At 40.9% G+C, this 19,618-nt stretch overlaps 1 protein-coding gene across 1 annotated transcript; it reads left to right on the forward strand.

The window, feature by feature from the left end:
- The first annotated feature begins 3,143 nt into the window (after nucleotides 1-3,143).
- LOC115194491 (asialoglycoprotein receptor 1) lies at nucleotides 3,144-18,461 on the forward strand. The gene is made up of 9 exons (XM_029754219.1): nucleotides 3,144-3,424; nucleotides 9,100-9,186; nucleotides 9,766-9,912; nucleotides 10,142-10,210; nucleotides 10,504-10,566; nucleotides 12,901-12,984; nucleotides 15,148-15,317; nucleotides 15,616-15,743; nucleotides 17,552-18,461. The coding sequence occupies exons 1-9, from the start codon at nucleotides 3,337-3,339 to the stop codon at nucleotides 17,745-17,747; spliced, it is 1,032 nt and encodes a 343-aa protein (XP_029610079.1). The 5' UTR covers nucleotides 3,144-3,336; the 3' UTR covers nucleotides 17,748-18,461.
- Nucleotides 18,462-19,618: the final 1,157 nt, after the last annotated feature.

Consider the following 19,618-nt stretch of genomic DNA (forward strand, 5'->3'; position numbering starts at 1 on the left):
CGGGGGGCTAGGGTCAGTCTGTTATATCTGGAGTATTTCTCCTGTCTTATCCGGTGTCCTGTGTGAATTTAAGTATGCTCTCTCTAATTCTCTCCTTCTCTCTCTCTGAGGACCTGAGCCCTAGGACCATGCCTCAGGACTACCTGACCTGATGACTCCTTGCTGTCCCCAGTCCACCTGGCCGTGCTGCTGCTCCATTTTCAACTGTTCTGCCTGCGGCTATGGAACCCTGACCTGTTCACCGGACGTGCTACCTGTCCCAGACCTGCTGTTTTCAACTCTCTAGAGACAGCAGGAGCAGTAGAGATACTCTCAATGATTGGCTATGAAAAGCCAACTGACATTTACTCTTGAGGTGCTGACTTGTTACACCCTCGACAGCTGTGAATATTATTATTTGACCATGCTGGTCATTTATGAACATTTGAACATCTTGGCCATGTGCTGTTATAATCTCCACCCGGCACAGCCAGAAGAGGACTGGCCACCCCTCATAGCCTGGTTCCTCTCTAGGTTTCTTCCTAGGTTTTGGCCTTTCTAGGGAGTTTTTCCTAGCCACCGTGCTTCTACACCTGCATTGCTTGCTGTTTGGGGTTTTAGGCTGGGTTTCTGTACAGCACTTTGAGATATCAGCTGATGTAAGAAGGGCTATATAAATACATTTGATTTGATTTGATGACAAACTAGTGTAACGTTTCTCAGCCTTTGTGCACAGTATTTTATGTCTTGAGAGGCATAGACACAAACAACTGACTTAAGTAGTCCAACCTTTGTTTTTAATCAGTCAAAAAGCTTACCATTAAAAACAATTGTCACAGTTCCAGTCTGCTTATAATCCTGAAAGGTGCAATATTCAGAAATTGCTTCACCATTTCCTGGTTGAAAAAAATTCTAATAGTTTGCCTAATTTCCGTTTCTGTGACAGAACAAGTAGCGCATAGTGCAGAAAATTATTTATCCATCTAAACTATTGTATTTCAGCTGTTTGAAGCTGGTGTACAAAACCAAAAGTAAAAGATGAGAAAATGTAACTTAAGAACAGGAAGGATAGAAATAGTGCCCATGGAACAGATCTACTGTACAACTTCTTAAACATTCTTTCATTGAGAATGACAGATCTATAACTCACATTTCTATGTGAATGTGGTCGAGTTGCCCAAAAGTTACATATTGCAGCTTTAAGGCGTGGCTCTCCCATAGACACCAATGTGATAGCAGCTGGGACTGATCTGATTAATTCATAGACTGACTGTCATAATCCGTGTATGTAGGAGGCAGGGAATTCAGGCGCAGGAGAAATCAAAGTGGTTTAAAAAAATTGAGTATTTATTAACAAAAATAACTCCAAAACCAACGTAGAAAAATTATCCGGGTAAACAATAACCCGTCGCACACCGATACATCAACAACACGTACATAACATAACAAACAATCACCGACAAGGATAAGAGGGGAAACAGAGGGTTAAATACACAGCATGTAATTACTGGGATAAGAAACAGGTGTGTAAGGAGACCAGACAAAAACCAATGGAGAATGAAAAACTGATCAATGGTGGCTAGAAGACCGGTGATGTCGATCAACTGAGTACCACCCGAACAAGGAGGGGCATCTTCGGTAGAAGTCGTGACACTGACTGCATATGAAGCACAAAAAAAGGAGCAAGTGAGATGTCTCGCTTGCTCTTCCATCTCTGTTACTACCACTGTTGATAATGTACGTAACTATTGTAAATAATGGGACTGATGATACTCCTAGTGGAATGTAGTGGATTGGATGTACACTACAGTATACACAGACAGTATTATATTGGTGTAATGTGGACAACTGATGACAGTATATATTCAGTAAGATGGTTCTGGAGCTCAACATGCCTTCTCCATGCAACACATTACAGAGATGTATTACAGTATCTGACAACAATAACATGATATTGATCCACTGACACACTTCTCTCTTTTTGTTGAGTCATGCCAGAATAACACAGTGGGAAACAGTAATATTTGTCAAATGTATTGTAGGACATGGTGATAAAGTAGTAGTAGTAGTAGTAGTAGTAGTAGTAGTAGTAGTAGTAGTAGTAGTAGCAGCAGCAGCAGCAGCAGTAGTAGTAGTAGTAGTAGTAGTAGTAGTAGTAGTGTCACGACTCCTACCGAATGTGGCTCCTGCTCGGGTGGCGCTTGGCGGTCGTCGTCACCGGCCTATTACCTATTAGCTGCCACGGGATTATTTTTTCCATTGTATGCTGTGCGTGATTACACGCGGTTTGTTGCTCATTCTTCAGTGGAGCGTATGTTTGCGCAAGCTGTGCTTTGTCCCCGTGTTTGGGGCACTTTGCTTTGTGGCGCGCTCTGTGCGCTGTTTGGGTTGGCTGTCGTTTCGTTTCGAACCTATTAAAGGCCATACACCTAATCGCTGGTTTCCTGCATTTGATTCCTCATCTACCTACACCCACGCCTTACAAGTAATTTCATTTTCAGACACAGGTCCATATTTGGTCATTTTAAAACCTTGAAAGAGGATCAAATGACATAATATCTCATCTGAATACACCTCACCACATAATTTACCTGCCTTGGACAACATGCTGCAGATACAGTATGTAAATATGAGAATAGTGTCACTGTCACCAGTTATACAAATAGATTTACAGAAAACAACAGCTGCTTCCACAGCTGTCAGTATCGAGCTCCAAGAGAGCCCTCAAAAAGAGTCAAATTGACAGGTACTGTCATTATGAAATGATTATTATAACATATTATTTGATATCTGATGTTCTATAATTTATTAGGATTATAGAAATAATGTATTATCTGCTGGCTCTCTTTAACCATCTATCATGAATGATACTTAACTGACACAGAATATTTTATATCGCTATATAATTACAGCTAGCTAGAATCCTACCTACAGTAAATTCTACAGGCCATGTTTGAATGAGCATGACAAGCCAACTGTCTTGGCTCTGCCTTTAGAGATGATATCAGTAATACAGTTCAATCACAGGGTTGCTAGTTTACAACATATTCAAATGAAGCCCAGCTGTAAATAGGAACTGAATATGAGTTTTTTATTGCACCTCCCTACCCCACTGCAGTTACTCATCATTCTCCTGGGACGTGTGTGTGTGTGTGCGGGCATTCATGCGTACATGTGTGTGTGTGTGAATGTTATTTGCATAACATCCTGTGTATTCCGTAACAGTTGTGTTTGTGTACTGCTAGTGTGTGTGTGGTTGAGTGTGTGAGTGTTTGTGGGATTTAAATGAGTGAGTGTGTGTGATGAGGGCCTTTTTCCTCTTCTGGTCCCCACTCTGAAAGAGGACTTAGAGCAGTGATGATGTCTGGTGAAATCATCTACTCCGATGTTACATTCACTCGGCATCAGAACCAAGATACTGGAGCAGAAAGTGAAGTTTCTAATGGTGAGTTCTCTCTCATTTATATCGCTTTATTAGGTTTCAAGCATAAGTTTACAATATGACATTTCATCACTTTGGGGGGCGAGGGTGGAGATGTCATAATTCAACAAGGAGTTAGTAACAGAAGAAGGCTGTATAGACTGTTATTAACTGGTTAAAGTTATAGTGATGATGATTTACTGTGTGGTTGTGTTGCGAACAATAACTGTGTAAACCCAGGGGCTATAGGGAAAAGAAGACAGTATCTTGGTTGGATCAATATGAACTTTTTTGAAGTGTATTTGTAACTGTACTTATTAATATGAATTAGTACTATATGTTTAACATGTGGGATTGTATGAGACACTGGGCATCTCTTTTAGAATGTACTATAGCATAATTATGTATAGTGCAATGTTTGTGTTTTATTAATGACTTTCAGAAATGTTCATTTCCTTTTGAATACATTCCACACGGCCTCAATAATGGTTCTCCATATAGAATCCTATTTTGAAGGATATGTACAGTATTAGTGCAATGTAAAGGCATAAGAAGATGACAGTTCCATCTAAATGAGTTGTTATTCGTCACACTCTGGACATATCTGTTGGATTTCACACTGTGAACCAACTTACAGACAGACAGACAGACAGACAGACAGACAGACAGACAGACAGACAGACAGACAGACAGACAGACAGACAGACAGACAGACAGACAGACAGACAGACAGACAGACAGACAGACAGACAGACTGACAGACTGACTGACTGACTGACTGACTGACTGACTGACTGACTGACTGACTGACTGACTGACTGACTGACTGACTGACTCACTCACTCACTCACTCACTCACTCACTCACTCACTCACTCACTCACTCAACATTTGGTTCATGGCCAAAAGTGTTTCCTCATTTCTCATAACAATATGTCAGCTTTTCTTCAGATATGTTGAATTAGACAATATTAGACACTGTATATTTTGGTTAGTGACCCTAACAGTTAATAAAGTGATTTGCATGTTGGACCTTCCAGTCAAGGAACTGTAACCTAGTAGAGCTCAAACGAAAGAATGTTGATATAGTGAATTGTAAGAGAGGAACTAGAATGGTATATTTCTAAAATAATATTGAGATAGCGGATTGTAAGAGAGGAACTAGAATGGTACAATTCTAATTGAATGTTGAGATAGTGGATTGTGAGAGAGGAAGTATACTGAACAAACATATAAACGCAAAACATGCAACAATTTAAAAGAGTTTACTGAGTTACAGTTAATATGAGGAAAACAGTCAAATGAAATAAATACATTAGGCTCAAATCTATGGATTTCACATGACTGGGAATGCAGATATTTTTGTAAATTCAAATAGCTAATCGATAAAATGTAATTGTGTTCGTTGTCTGTAGCTTATTCCTGCTTATACCATAACTCCTCCACCAACATGGTGCACTCTGTTCACAATGTTGACATCAGTAAACTGCTTGCCCACACAATGCCATACGCATGGTCTGCGGTTGTGAGTCCGGTTGCAAAATTCTCTTAAACGACGCTGGAGGCAGCTTATAGCAGCGATGAACATTGAATTCTCTGGCAACAGCTCTGGTGACATTCCTGCAGTCAGAATTCCAATTGCATGTTCCCACAAAACTTGAGACATCTGTGGCATTGTGTTGGGTGACAAAACTGCACATTTTAGAGTGGCCTTTTATTGTCCCCTGCACTTGTGTAATCATCATGCTTTTTAATCCGCTTCTTGATATGCCACACCTGTCAGGTGGATGGATTATCTTTGCAAAGTAGAAATGCTCACTAACAGCGATGTAATTTTGTGCACAAAATTTGAGAGCAATAAGCTTTTTGTGTATATGGAACATTTCTGGGATCTTTTATTTCAGCTCATGAAACATGGGACCAACACTTTACATGTTGAATTTATATTTTTGTTCTGTGTAGACCGGTACATTTCTTATAGAATGTTGAGATAGTGGATTGTGAGAGAGAAACAAGAATGGTACATTTCTAACAGAATGTTTTTATTTTTTTATTTTTTATTTCACCTTTATTTAACCAGGTAGGCTAGTTGAGAACAAGTTCTCATTTGCAACTGCGACCTGGCCAAGATAAAGCATAGTAGTTAGGCACATACAACACAGAGTTACACATGGAATGAACAAAACATACAGTCAATAATACAGTAGAAAAAAAAGAAAAAAAAAAGTCTATATACAGTGAGTGCAAATTAGGTAAAATAAGAGAATTAGGGCAATAAATAGGCCATGGTGGCAAAGTAATTACAGTATGGCAATTAAACACTGGAATGTTAGATGTGCAAAAGATGGATGTGCAAGTAGCGATACAAGGGTGCAAAAGGAGCAGAAAAAATAAATAAATACAGTATGGGGATGAAGTAGATAGATGGGCTATATACAGATGGGCTATGTACAGGTGCAGTGATCTGTGAACTGCTCTGACAGCTGGTGCTTAAAGCTAGTGAGGGAGATGGAAATCTCCAGCTTCAGAGAATTTTGCAGTTCGTTCCAGTCATTGGCAGCAGAGAACTGGAAGGAAAGGCAACCAAAGGAGGAATTGGCTTTGGGGGTGACCAGTGAGATATACCTGCTGGAGCACGTGCTACGAGTGGGTGCTGCTATGGTGACCAGCGAACTGAGATAAGGCAGGGATTTACCTAGCAGAGACTTGTAGAAAACCTGTAGCCAGTGGGTTTGGCGACGAGTATGAAGTGAGGGCCAGCCAACGAGAGCGTACAGGTCGCAGTGGTGGGTAGTGTATGGGGCTTTGGTGACAAAACGGATAGCACTGTGAAAGACTGCATCCAGTTTGTTGAGTAGAGTGTTGGAGGCTATTTTATAGATGACATCGCCGAAGTCTCGGATCGGTAGGATGGTCAGTTTTACGAGGGTATGTTTGACAGCATGAGTGAAGGATGCTTTGTTGTGAAATAGGAAGCCGATTCTAGATTTAATTTTGGATTGGAGATGCTTAATATGTGTCTGGAAGGAGAGTTTACAGTCTAGCCAGACACCCAGGTATGTGTAGTTATCCACGTATTCTAAGTCAGAGCCGTCCAAAGTAGTGATGCTGGATGGGCGGGCAGGTGCGGGCAATGATTGGTTGAATAGCATGCATTTAGTTTTATTTGCGTTTAAGAGCAGTTGGAGGCCAAAGAAGGAGAGTTGTATGGCATTGAAGCTCGTCTGGAGGTTAGTTAACACAGTGTCCAAAGAAGGGCCAGAAGTATACAGAATGGTGTCGTCTGCGTAGAGGTGGATCAGAGAATCACCAGCAGCAAGAGCGACATCATTAATGTATACAGAGAAAAGAGTAGGCCCAAGAATTGAACCCTGTGGCACCCACATAGAGACTGCCAGAGGTCCGGACAACAGGCCCTCCGATTTGACACACTGAACTCTATCAGAGAAGTAGTTGGTGAACCAGGCGAGGCAATCATTTGAGAAACCAAGGCTGTTGAGTCTGCCAATAAGAATGTGGTGATTGACAGAGTCGAAAGCCTTGGCCAGGTCGATGAATACAGCTGCACAGTAATGTCTCTTATCGATGGCGGTTATGATATCGTTAAGGACGTTGAGCGTGGCTGAGGTGCACCCATGACCGGCTCTAAAACCAGATTGCATAGCGGAGAAGGTACGGTGTGATTCAAAATGGTCGGTAATCTGTTTGTTAACTTGGCTTTCGAAGACCTTAGAGATGCAGGGTAGGATAGATATAGGTCTGTAGCAGTTTGGGTCTAGAGTGTCTCCCCCTTTGAAGAGGGGGATGACCGCGGCAGCTTTCCATTTTTTGGGAATCTCAGACGATACGAAAGAGAGGTTGAACAGGCTAGTAGTAGGGGTTGCAACAATTTCGGCAGATAATTTTATTAAAACCTGTCTGGGCTAGGGGGCAGTATTGAGAATTTTGGAAAAAATATGTTCCCATTTTTAACTGCCTCCTACACGAACTCAGAAGCTAGAATATGCATATTATTGTTCAGGTTTGGATAGAAAACACTCTGAATTTTCTAAAACTGTTTGAATGGTGTCTGTGAGTATAACAGAACTCCTATGGCAGGCAAAAACCTGACAAGGTTTCAAGCAGGAAGTACCCTGTCTGACAAGGAGTCGTGCGTCTTGCATCTTTTTATTGAAAAGTAAGGATCTTAGCTGTAACGTGACAATTCCCAGGGCTCCGATAGGCTCTCAGAGCCCGGGAAATAACTGAAGGTTTACGAGGGAGCCTCAGGCTGAAACACATTATCACCTTTTGTAAGTGGCTGCTCCGAGGACCTTTGAATGAGGCGCGTGCATGAGTCGCTCCTGAGGAGAAATTTTATTCGGCTGTTTAGGCTCAATGCATACTCCCGGTCGGAATATTATCACTAATCTACGAGTTAAATGGCATAAAAATTGGTTTTAAACAGCGGTTGACATGCTTCGAAGTAAGGTAATGGAATATTTAGACATTTTTGACACGCCAATGCGGGACCGTGAAGAAGCATTCTAGAACTCACGAACAAAAGGTCGCTGTTTGGATATAACGATGGATTATTTGGGACCAAACCAACATTTGTTATTGAAGTAGAAGTCCTGGCAGTGTATTCTGATGAAGAACAAGCAAGGTAAGAACATTTTTCTTATAGGAAATGTGATTTTGGTGGAGGCTGACCTGGGTGGGTATCTAAATAGCTAGCCCTGTAATGCCGGGCTATGTACTTAGATTATTGCAAAATGTGCTTCATCCGAAAAGCTATTTTAAAATCGGACATATCGAGTGCATAGAGGAGTAATGTATCTATAATTCTTAAAATAATTGTTATGCTTTTTGTGAACGTTTATCGTGAGTAATTTAGCAAACTGTTAGTAAATTCAACGGAAGTTTGCGGGGGTTATGCTTTTTCTGAACGTCACATGCTAATGCAAAAAGCTGTTTTTTGATATAAATATGAACTTGATTGAACAGACATGCATGTATTGTATAACACAATGTCCTAGGTGTGTCATCTGATGAAGATCATCAAAGGTTAGTGCTGCATTTAGCTGTGGTTTGGGTTTATGTGACATGATATGCTAGCTTGAAAAATGGCTGTCTGATTTTTTCTGGCTGGGCACTCTGCTGACATAATCTAATGTTTTGCTTTCGTTGTAAAGCCTTTTTGAAATCGGACAGTGGGGTTAGATTAACGAGATTCTTGTCTTTAAATAGCTGTAAAATAGTAATATGTTTGAGAAATTAGAGAATTGCTTATCCAAATTCTCAATTATAGTGGATTTATCGGTTTTAACAGTGTTTCCTAGCCTCAGAGCAGTGGGTAGCTGGGAGGAGGTGCTCTTATTCTCCATGGACTTTACAGTGTCCCAGAACTTTTTTGAGTTTGTACTGCAGGATGCAAATTTCTGTTTAAAAAAGCTAGAATGTTGAGATAGTGGATTGTGGGAGAGGAACTAGAATGGTACAATTCTAATATAATGTTGAGATAGTGGATTGTGAGAGAGGAACTAGAATGGTACAATTCTAACAGAATGTTGAGATAGTGGATTGTGAGAGAGGAACTAGAATGGTGGTAATCACCATGAGGTTGGTTTTAAGGAAATAATATAATCATGCAGGGGTGCAACATGTATAAAATAAGTGAAAAAAGGAACCATCGCTTTCTTCATCTCTCTGTAACCGTAGGAGTAGCCGAACGTGAAGAAGATGTCACATACTCTGAGGTTAGAAGACCAGGAGGTAGAGCTAGTGAGCAGGAGGATCCTGGGAAAGGTGAGGTGTGTGTGTGTGTGTTACAGTTAGATAAGGGTTACATTAAGTACCCCTCATTTAACCTGTTAGGTTCTAATTTTCAGAGTAAATAACTCACAGACACTAGAGAAGCTTTAACCAAGTTTAATTCTTCCCAAAGGGTCGTTACAGCTGTAATTCAGACAAAAACATGTTCTCACCATCACAAGTATATATACTCCACTTTGGACACTCCTTCTCTCCAATCCTTACATCTTATGGTTCCACAGGAAGAGGGTACTATGATAATAAACCCTTATTACTCCCTTCAGGGGATCTGACCTGACCTCCTGACCTCAACCCCTCCTTCACCTAATACACAGATGTCCATCCGCTTTCCCTAAAGCAATCCTGTGATCTCCTCCCGTCCACCCAACACATTCCAAACCATCTGTCTTTCTACAGAGACCCATTACCTCCTGACATAAAACCCAGTCTCTTTCACTCCTTATACACTATGTGTCTGATCTATCATGTCTTTAATATCTCAATGTTCAAAGTTTACCACGAATCTAACAAACCTTATGACCTTTTAATCTCTGACACCCACTCATTTTACAGGAAGGGACCCTGGCAATAGTTACCCCACTCCCCCAGTGGGGTCAAAGGCTACAATCCCTGAGGGAGGGTCTGGGAGCGTTCCTGTGGCGACCCTGGTGTGTCTCTGTGTTCTACTGTTGGGCCTGGCTATCACTCTGGGAGTCCTCTGTGAGTATAGAAACATTTCACTGAACCCTTTTACACTACTGAACCGAGCTGGACTGGTTATGCATCCACCATAGTTGCTGGCCTGGAACTCTGCTGAAAATGACAATGTGCCAAAAGAATATCCAAGCCAGCCCAGACCAGTACATTTCAGGTTGGTACGATAGTGTGAAACACGAGAAAAATAACAACCCTCCATCTTGTCTCATTGTCTCTGTTGTCTCTGTTCCAGATGGTTCCAATATGACTAGTCTTCAAGCTGAGGAGGCCCGCTTTGCCCAGATGAAAGATAATCTAACAGGTGAGAATATCAATGATCCAGAGGTCTTCACCATGATCAACCCCTTATATAAATATTGGAGAGAATCCATCATGTAAATCATTAAAATGCAGTTTGTCAATGGGGGTGTGTGGCTCAGATTAAAATACTGCCGTTTCACTGTAATAGATGAAAAAAATATTGTTTAATTTGAATAGGACTATTGTTAGATAATATGTAATTCTAGCTTGGACAAGGTTTACTTACTTACTTTATGGTTAGATATGTAAATAAATTCCTGTTATTCCTCCATATTATTTGCTCTTTCATAACAGGGAAACTGCATGAACTACAAGACAGCTATAAGAGACTACAGAATGAGACCCTCATCATAACATGTAGGTAGTCTAGAACAGGACTCAACTGACATGGGACTGACTGGCTGCTGTTCTCATATTCATATCAGATTATTGTCATAACATATCTGTAATTATTGAAGTGCTTTGAAAGGCTGGTCATGACACACATCAACACCATCATCCCAGACAGCCTAGACCCACTCTAATTCATATAAACTACAGATCCACAGATGACACAATCTCAAATGCACTTCACACTGTCCTCTCCCACCTGAACAAGAGGTAAAATAACTAGGTGAAAATGCTATACATAGACTACAGCTCAGCGTTCAACACCATAGTTCCCTCCAAGATCATCACCAAGCTAAGGACCCTGGGACTGAACACCTCCCTCTGCAACTAGATCCTTTACTTCCTGACAGGCCGGCCCCAGGTTGTGAGGGTAGGCAACAACACATTTGCAACACTGACTTTCAACACGAAGGCCCCTCAGGGGTGTGTGCTTAGTCCCCTCCTGTACTCCTTGTTCACCCACGACTGCGTGGCCATGCACGACTCCAACACCATCATCAGGTTTGCTGATGAAACGACGGTGCTAGGCCTGATCACCGAAAGTGATGAGTCAGCAGAGAGGAGGTCAGAGACATAGCGGAGTGGTGCCAGGACAACAACCTCTCCCTCAACATCTGTAAGACCATGGAGCTAATCGTGGAGTATAGGAGAAAGAGGGGAGAGCACGCCCCCATTAACATCGACAGGGCTGTTGTGGAGTTGGTCGAGAGCTTCAAGTTCCTTGGCGTCCACATCACTAAGGATTCAACATGGTCCACACACCTCCGCACAGTTGTGAGGATGGTAAGGCAGCGCCTCTTCCCCCTCATGAGCCTGAAAATATTTTTCATGGGCCCAAGGATCCTCAAAAAGTTCTAAAGCTGCACCATCAAGAGCATCTTGACTTACTGCATCACCGCCTGGTATTGCAAATGCACCAACCTTGACCGCAAAGCGCTACAGAGGGTGGTGAGGACAGCCCAGTACATCATTGGGGCAGAGCTCCCATCCACCCAGGCCATGTTATTTTTTTATTTATTTTTTTATTTCACCTTTATTTAACCAGGTAGGAAAGTTGAGAACAAGTTCTCATTTACAATTGCGACCTGGCCAAGATAAAGCAAAGCAGTTCGACAACATACAACAACACAGAGTTACACATGGAGTAAACAACATACAGTCAATAATACAGTAGAAAAAACAAAACAAAACAAAAAAAAAACAATCCACAATCTGGCAAACAGCACCCGAGCATCGACCATAAGACAGCTAAATAGTCCGTCTGCTAAATAGTCACTTATGGTACCCAAAGTATCTGCACTGACCCTAAGTACACTCACCAGACTATATATATAAACCATATACACACTCACTAGACTATATATACAACCATATACACACTCACTCACACATACTACATTGACACTCCTACACAAAACCCACACACATTCACATACGCTACACATGCACATTCACATACGCTACACATGCACATACACACACACACACACACACACACACACACACACACACACACACACACACACACACACACACACACACACACTTTTATACTCATAATTTGCTACTGTTACTCTGTTCTTTATTTAACTCTTATTATGATCTATCCTGATACCTAGTCACTTTACCCTGCCTTCATACCTACCTCAAATACCTCTGCACATTGATCTGGTACTGGTACTCCCTGTATATAGCCTCACATTGATCTGGTACTGGTACTCCCTGTATATAGCCTCACATTGATCTGGTACTGGTACTCCCTGTATATAGCCTCACATTGATCTGGTACTGGTACTCCCTGTATATAGCTCCATTCTTGTGTATTTTATTTTATTCCTCTTGTGCTACTATTTAAAAACTCTGCATTTCATGGAAGGGTTCCTAAGCAAGCATTTCACAGTAAAGTCTACACCAGTTGTATTCGGCGCATGTGACAAATAACATTTGATTTGACATACTAAAGGGGAAGTTGAACCAAATTCAACTCAAACTTCTCATTTCAATACACATTTCCATGTTATCAAGATTAGGATTACATTTACACTGCACTAGTATTGCTTCCCAAAAACATGTTTGAATATTTTATATGCTATCATTGTACTGTATATGAGGAAGGACAGGGTTTTTTTTGACCAGGAAAAAGTCCTGACCCTAATGGAAAATGTGTCATGTGAGTGTGGTGAAGTGCCTTGGAAAGTAATTTTGTACTTTTGTAATTTTGAGCCTTGGAAAGTAATTATGGCCTTAATGCAACAGAAATACACTCTCTTCTAATTTGATGTAAATCTCTTCTGTTCTTAGTCCAGAAAGAGCTGTTATCCTCAGGTCTTCGAGACTGTGAGGCCAACCTGACTAGGGTCAAAGATCTCCTGGCAACCATCCAAGGTCAGTTCAATCATCCCCATGTACTGTGGTTGTGACTAGATGGATTACAGCTACAGATGAGAATTACCCATAAAAATAAGATTGTAATCATAGAATAGAATGAATCATGGATTCATGGAATACCATTGAACTACTGCAAGAGTTTCAACTTTTGAAGACAGATTTTGAAGCCAGATGTGACTCAGAGTCAGACATAACTTTTTGTTGCTATGTGATTGCTTGCTAGATGCTAGCTAGAGGTAGGAACGCAATGTGCCAATCGTGGGTGTTCAATAGGTACAGAGTTTTAATTGGAAAAGACCACATTCTGAATGCATTGGCATTTAGCGTGACATATTGGCTTGGTTTTGTTGTATCTGTTCTCTGGCGATTCATTTTCTACATTTAAGTGCTAATGTCTGGGAAGCCGGTGTTTGGAGGATATATTGGCACTGGTGTTGTTAAGCCCGAGACTAATTCGAGGGGTAGCAAACTTTGCCAATATATCCTCCAAACATTGGCTTTGAGGGCATTATCTAGGGTTGCCTAGGGTTGTTATTCAAGTCGGCTGGCCGTTCGTTATATCGGTTCAGTTGCTAGAGACACAACCCAGTCATTCAGTCTTTTTTTTCTGTATCTATGGATGTGACCCAGTCGTTCATTCTAAATGTTCCATTGCCATACTGGCTGGCAACATTCTTATCCCTTGCTTGCTAGCTAGCTAATTACGGCTAACTTACAGTCACGTCAAAAAGTGCAGCCAGAATAACAGCAAAGTAGCTGCATTTGAATATGTTTAAGCTGTTTTCTAGAGACATTCATTTGGATACATCCATAACATTTAAATAATGAGGCGTGATTTCACCTGGCATAGAAAATGTGCTCACTAGTCAGCACACTGTTGTTCAGAGGAGTTAGCCAACAACACAGCTAACACAATCACTTCAAACTGAAGCTGGAAAGACTGCTAACTAGCTGCACTTTGTTTTGTTTTACCTTTTTTCAATTGACATTTTTTTTATATATCAATAAAAATTATGCCAGCGGATTCATGATTTTGACTGGCTGAGAAACGCTGCCTGCCTGTCTCGTCCAACTCTCATTACTATGGAACAGCTGGAGATCGAATTTTAATATTGAAACAATGTTGCAAATGTTGGAGAGACAAACAGCAAGGTTTATACAAATCTCAGCTGTTGAAAACAACATTTTAGTCAAAAGGAAATGTGAGATAATGTCTAGATGATTTAGATAGTGGAGATCAAGTTTATCAATTGGTTGGCTGGGCTGATGAGACAGTGGATTGCGCAGTCAGATGGAACAGAGTAAATAGGCATTTTAACGTCATAGATTTAGCCAGTTTTAACTTGTTGAAGAGACACCGGCAGGAATGTGTTTTTAACCAATCAGCATTCAGGATTAGACCCATCCGTTGTATAATGTAGTTTATTTCCTACAGTACCTCCACCAGAATGTGGCAAGCACGATTACATGATGGGATAGGATGTATATTATTAAATACATTATACACTACTGTTTGTGTACCTAGATATTGATTTAGCTAGCATTGTGAAGAGGTGTTTATGCATACAAGCAACAGAATACTGATATTTCATCAGAAAGAGAAAGAATGAATGGAATGGAATGGCATCAAACACATGGACCACATGTTTGATGCCATTCCATTTACTCCGTTCCAGCCATTATTATGAGCCATCCTCCCCTCAGCAGCGTCCACTGCTTTTGACCAATCAGATCAGCTCTTTTGCTGATAATTGGGCAGAAGATCAGAATTGTGCTGCCTGTGTAAATGCAGCCTGGGTGAAAGAGGGGAATCCAGTGTGAAGAATACAGTGAACTCTGGGCTCATTTATTCACGGTCTGTCTCTAAGGCAATGTTTATACAGGCAGCCCAATTCTGGTATTTAGCTAAATTACTGTCAAAAGATCTGATTGCTCAAAATACCAATAATTGGGCAGAAGATAAGAATTGGGCTGACTGTGTAAACAAAGAATGTAATTGATTCTCATTCCAGTTATCTCCTTTCTCTTTTGGTTAACTCTCCCTTAGCTCACAACTCTTGTGCTCTCTTAAAGGGGCACACACACATTTAACAAGAACATCACAGGATATAGAACTGAAAGTTATCACATTTCAATTATGTTATCTCTTTTCTCTTCTAGGGAATCCGAAGGAATGTAATGCTGATACAAAACCATGTTCTCCTGGCTGGGAGTTCTACAATGGATCATGCTACTTCTTCTCTAATGACAAAAGGACCTGGGAACAGAGTCAGTACGCCTGCATCCGTGACGGGGGACACCTGGTCATTGTAGAGAGTCAGCAGGAGCAGGTAAGATTGTAGGTGCAGTAATGAATTGTTACATGACTCTCAAACAAAGTGCAGACTTCAGGTTAGGACACAGTTTTGTGTTATAAATAAGCCTACAGATTAAGCAGACTTGCAAATATGGAGATTTACAGTTAGCTGGTGTTCTAAAGTGGTTCCATTCCCCTTTAAGCTTTGAGTTAAAGATCCAGCTGTAGTTTTAATTATCTAGATCTAATATTTGAAAGATATTCTACTGGTGTGTCTCTCTCTGCATCATCTCAGTCTATTGTTTGACTAACATAAGTTGTCTCCTTCATAGGAGTTTATAATACAAAAATTTGTGAGAAACACTGATTTTGATAACAGCCCCTGGATTGGACTAACAGACAAGAAGCAAGAGGGAGTGTGGGTCTGGATGGACAATACAACTCTTGATGACAGCATCAAGTAAGGACATACAACATAACACGTACGACACACACACGCACACACACATCTATACATTTGTACACTCAAGTACACAATAACACATGCCCATGTAACCATAGAACAATAGTCTATATAGTTTTTTAAGCCATGTGTTTCCTTCTGTGGACACTTACAGTAGCTTGCGAAAGTATTCACTCCCCTTGTCATGTTTCCTATTTTGTTGCATTACAACCTGGAATTAAAATATATTTTTAGGGAGTTTGTATCATTTGATTTACACAACATGCCTACCACTTTGAAGATGCAAAATATTTTTTATTGTGAAACAAACAAGAAATAACACAAAACACTAAACTTGAGCATGCATAACTATTCACCCCCCGAAGTCAATACTTTGTAGAGCCACCTTTTGCAGCAATTACAGCTTCAAGTCTTGTGGGGTATGTCTCTATAAACTTGGCACATCTAGCCACTAGACTTTTTGCCCATTCTTCAAGGCCAAACTGCTTCAGCTCCTTCAATTTGGATGGGTTCCGCTGGTGTACAGCAATCTTTAAGTAATACCACAGATTCTCAATTGGATTGAGGTCTGGGCTTTGACTAGGCCATTCCAAGACATTTATATGTTTCCCCTTAAACCACTCGAGTGTTGCTTTAGCAGTATGCTTAGGGTCATTGTCATGCTGGAAAGTGAACCTCCATCCCAGTCTCAAATCTCTGGAAGACTGAAACAGGTTTCCCTCAATAATTTCCCTGTATTTAGCGCCATCCATCATTCCTTCAATTCTGGCCAGTTTCCCTGTCCCTGCAGATGAAAAACATCCCCACAGCATGATGTTGCCACCACCATGCTTCACTGTGGGGATGATGTTCTTGGGGTGATGCGAGGTGTTGTGTTTGTGCCAGACATAGGATTTTCCTTGATGGACAAAAAGATCAATTTTAGTCTCATCTGACCAGAGTACCTGCTTCCATATGTTTGGGGAGTCTCCCACATGCCTTTTGGCTAACACCAAACGTGTTTGCTTAATTATTTCTTTAAGCAATGGCTTTTTTTTCTGACCACTCTTCCGTAAAGCCCAGGTCTGTGGAGTGTACAGCTTAAAGTGGTCCAATGGACAGATACTCCAATCTCCGCTGTGGAGCTTTGCAGCTCCTTCAGGGTTATCTTTGGTCTCTTTGTTGCCTCTCTGATTAATGCCTGGTCCATGAGTTTTGGTCGGCGGCCCTCTCTTGGCAGGTTTGTTGTTGTGCAATATTCTTTAAATTTTTTAATAATGGATTTAATGGTGCTCCGTGAGATGTTCAAAGTTTCAGATGTTTTTTTTATAACCCAACCCTGATCTGTAGTTCTCCACAACTTTGTCCCTGACCTGTTTGGAGAGCTCCTTGGTCTTCAAGGTGCCGCTTGCTTGGTGGTGCCGCTTGCTTAGTGGTGTTGCAGACTCTGGGACTCTTTCAGAACAGGTGTATATATACTGAGACCATGTGACACTTAGATTGCACACAGGTGGACTTTATTTAACTAGTTATGTGACTTCTGAATGTAATTTATTGCACCAGATCTTATTTAGGGGCTTCATAGCAAAGGGGTGAATACATATGCACGCACCACTTTTCCATTTTTATTTTTAAACAAATCATTTTTTTCATTTCACTTCACCAATTTGGACTATTTTGTGTATGCCCATTACATGAAATCCAAATAAAATCTATTTAAATGACAGGTTGTAATGCAACAAAATAGGAAAAACGCCAAGGCAGATGAATACTTTTGCAAGGCACTGTACAGTATGGAGTAATGGTTTCCCTCCTCCCTGTTCTAGGTTCTGGGACCCAAACATTGAAACATTTTCATCCCGTCCAGAACCAAATGACTGGGACCCAGGTGAAGACTGTGCCCGAATGGGTCAAAGATGTTCCAGTCGAATCAAATGTTGGTTTGACTATGCATGTGACAAACCATGTAGGAGAATCTGTGAGAGTCGTGCAGTCTGTGAGAGACCTGCAGCCACTTCATAGTGCTGCCAAATGGAATGTATTGAATTAGCAACCAGCACAAGGTACTGCATTGTTGGGCAGTATAAAGGGCCAGTTTCCCAGACACAGATTAAACCTAGTCCTGGACTAAGAAGCATATTCAATAGAGATTCTCCATTCAAAGTGTTTCTTAGTCCAGGACTAGGGATTAATATGTGTCCAGGAAACCGACCTATAATGTCTAATTTGGATTCATGGTGGGTACTAGCCATACAACGAATATACCAAACACTGGAGTTGCACCCCCCATCCCCCCTTTTGCCCTCAGAACAGCCTCACTTCATCAGGGTGTGGACTCTACAAGGTGTCGAAAGCGTTCCACAGGGATGCTGGCCCATGTTGACTACAAAGCTTCCCAAAGTTGTGTCAAGTTGGCTGGATGTCCTTTGGGTGGTGGACCATTGTTAATACACACAAGAAAAAAAACATTTCCTGACACAATCCGGTGTGCCTGGCACGTACTATCATACCCTGTTAAAAGACACTTAAATCTTTGGTCTTGCCCATTCACCCTCTGAATGGCACACATAAACAATCCATGTCTCAATTGTCTCAAGGCTTAAAAATCCTTCTTTAACCTGTCTCCTCCTCTTTATCTACACTAAATGAAGTGGTTTTACGAAGTGACATCAAAAAGGAATCATAGAGTTGCAAAGAAAAAAAAACATATCTCAGACTGGCCAATTAAAAATAAAAGATTAAGATGGGCAAAAAAACACAGACACTGGACAGAGGAACTCTGCCTAGAAGGCCAGCATCCCGGAGTCGCCTCTTCACTTTTGACGTTAAGACTGGTGTTTCGCGCCTACTATTTAAAAAAGTTCTTAAGGCTAGGGTGCAGTATCCTGAATTTCCGTCTGACTGACGTGTCCAAAGTAAACTGTCTGTTATTCAGGCCCAGAAGCTAGGATAAGCATATATTTGGTAACATTGAATAGAAAACACGCTGACGTTTCTAAAACTGTTAAAATAATATCTGTGAGTATAACAGAACTGGTATGGTAGGCGAAACCCCGAGGAAAATCCATCCGGAAAGTTAAACTTCAATTAGCTAACACAACGCGCCATTGGAACCTATGTAGATATTCCATAAAAAAATCTGCCGTTTCCAGCTACGATAGTGATTTTCAACATTAACAATGTCTACACTGTGTTTCTGATCAATTTGATGTTATTTTAATGGGCAGAAAATTTGATTTTCTTTAAAAAACCAGGACATTTCTAATTGAACCCAAACTTTTGAACGGTAGTGTATATGTTATATATTTGTTTAAAATTATAGTTTCATTCACTGACCTGCACTGTTGGAGCTCAGAGATTAAGTATTTCACTGTACACTGCAAAAACATCTGCGACCTTATGCATGTGATTAAATAAACAACTAATCTAATCTAAATGCAACATGTCCTCACAAGCATTTCACTACACCCACAATAACATCTGATAAATATGTGTATGTGTGTAACGCCCTGGCCATAGAGAGGGGTTTTTGTTCTTTATTTTGGTTAGGCCAGGGTGTTACATTGGGTGGGCGTTCTATGTTCGTTTTCTAGGTTTTTTGTATTTCTTTGTTTTGGGCCATGTGTGGCTCCCAATCAGGCACAGCTTAAGTTTGTTGTTGCTGATTGGGAGTCACACATAAGGAGCATGTTTTTCCTTTGGGTTTTGTGGGTAATTGTTTCTGTTAGTGTTTTGCACCTGACAGGACTGTTTGGCTGTGGGTTCTTCTTATTTTTGTATAGTGTTCTTTCTGCTATTACATATTCAATGATGAACACTAACTCCACTGGACCTTGGTCTACTCTCTCTCACGACAGCCGTTACAATGTGACCAATAAAATGTGATTTGATTT

Source organism: Salmo trutta, chromosome 5 (assembly GCF_901001165.1).
Source record: "Salmo trutta chromosome 5, fSalTru1.1, whole genome shotgun sequence".
NCBI lineage: Eukaryota > Metazoa > Chordata > Actinopteri > Salmoniformes > Salmonidae > Salmo > Salmo trutta.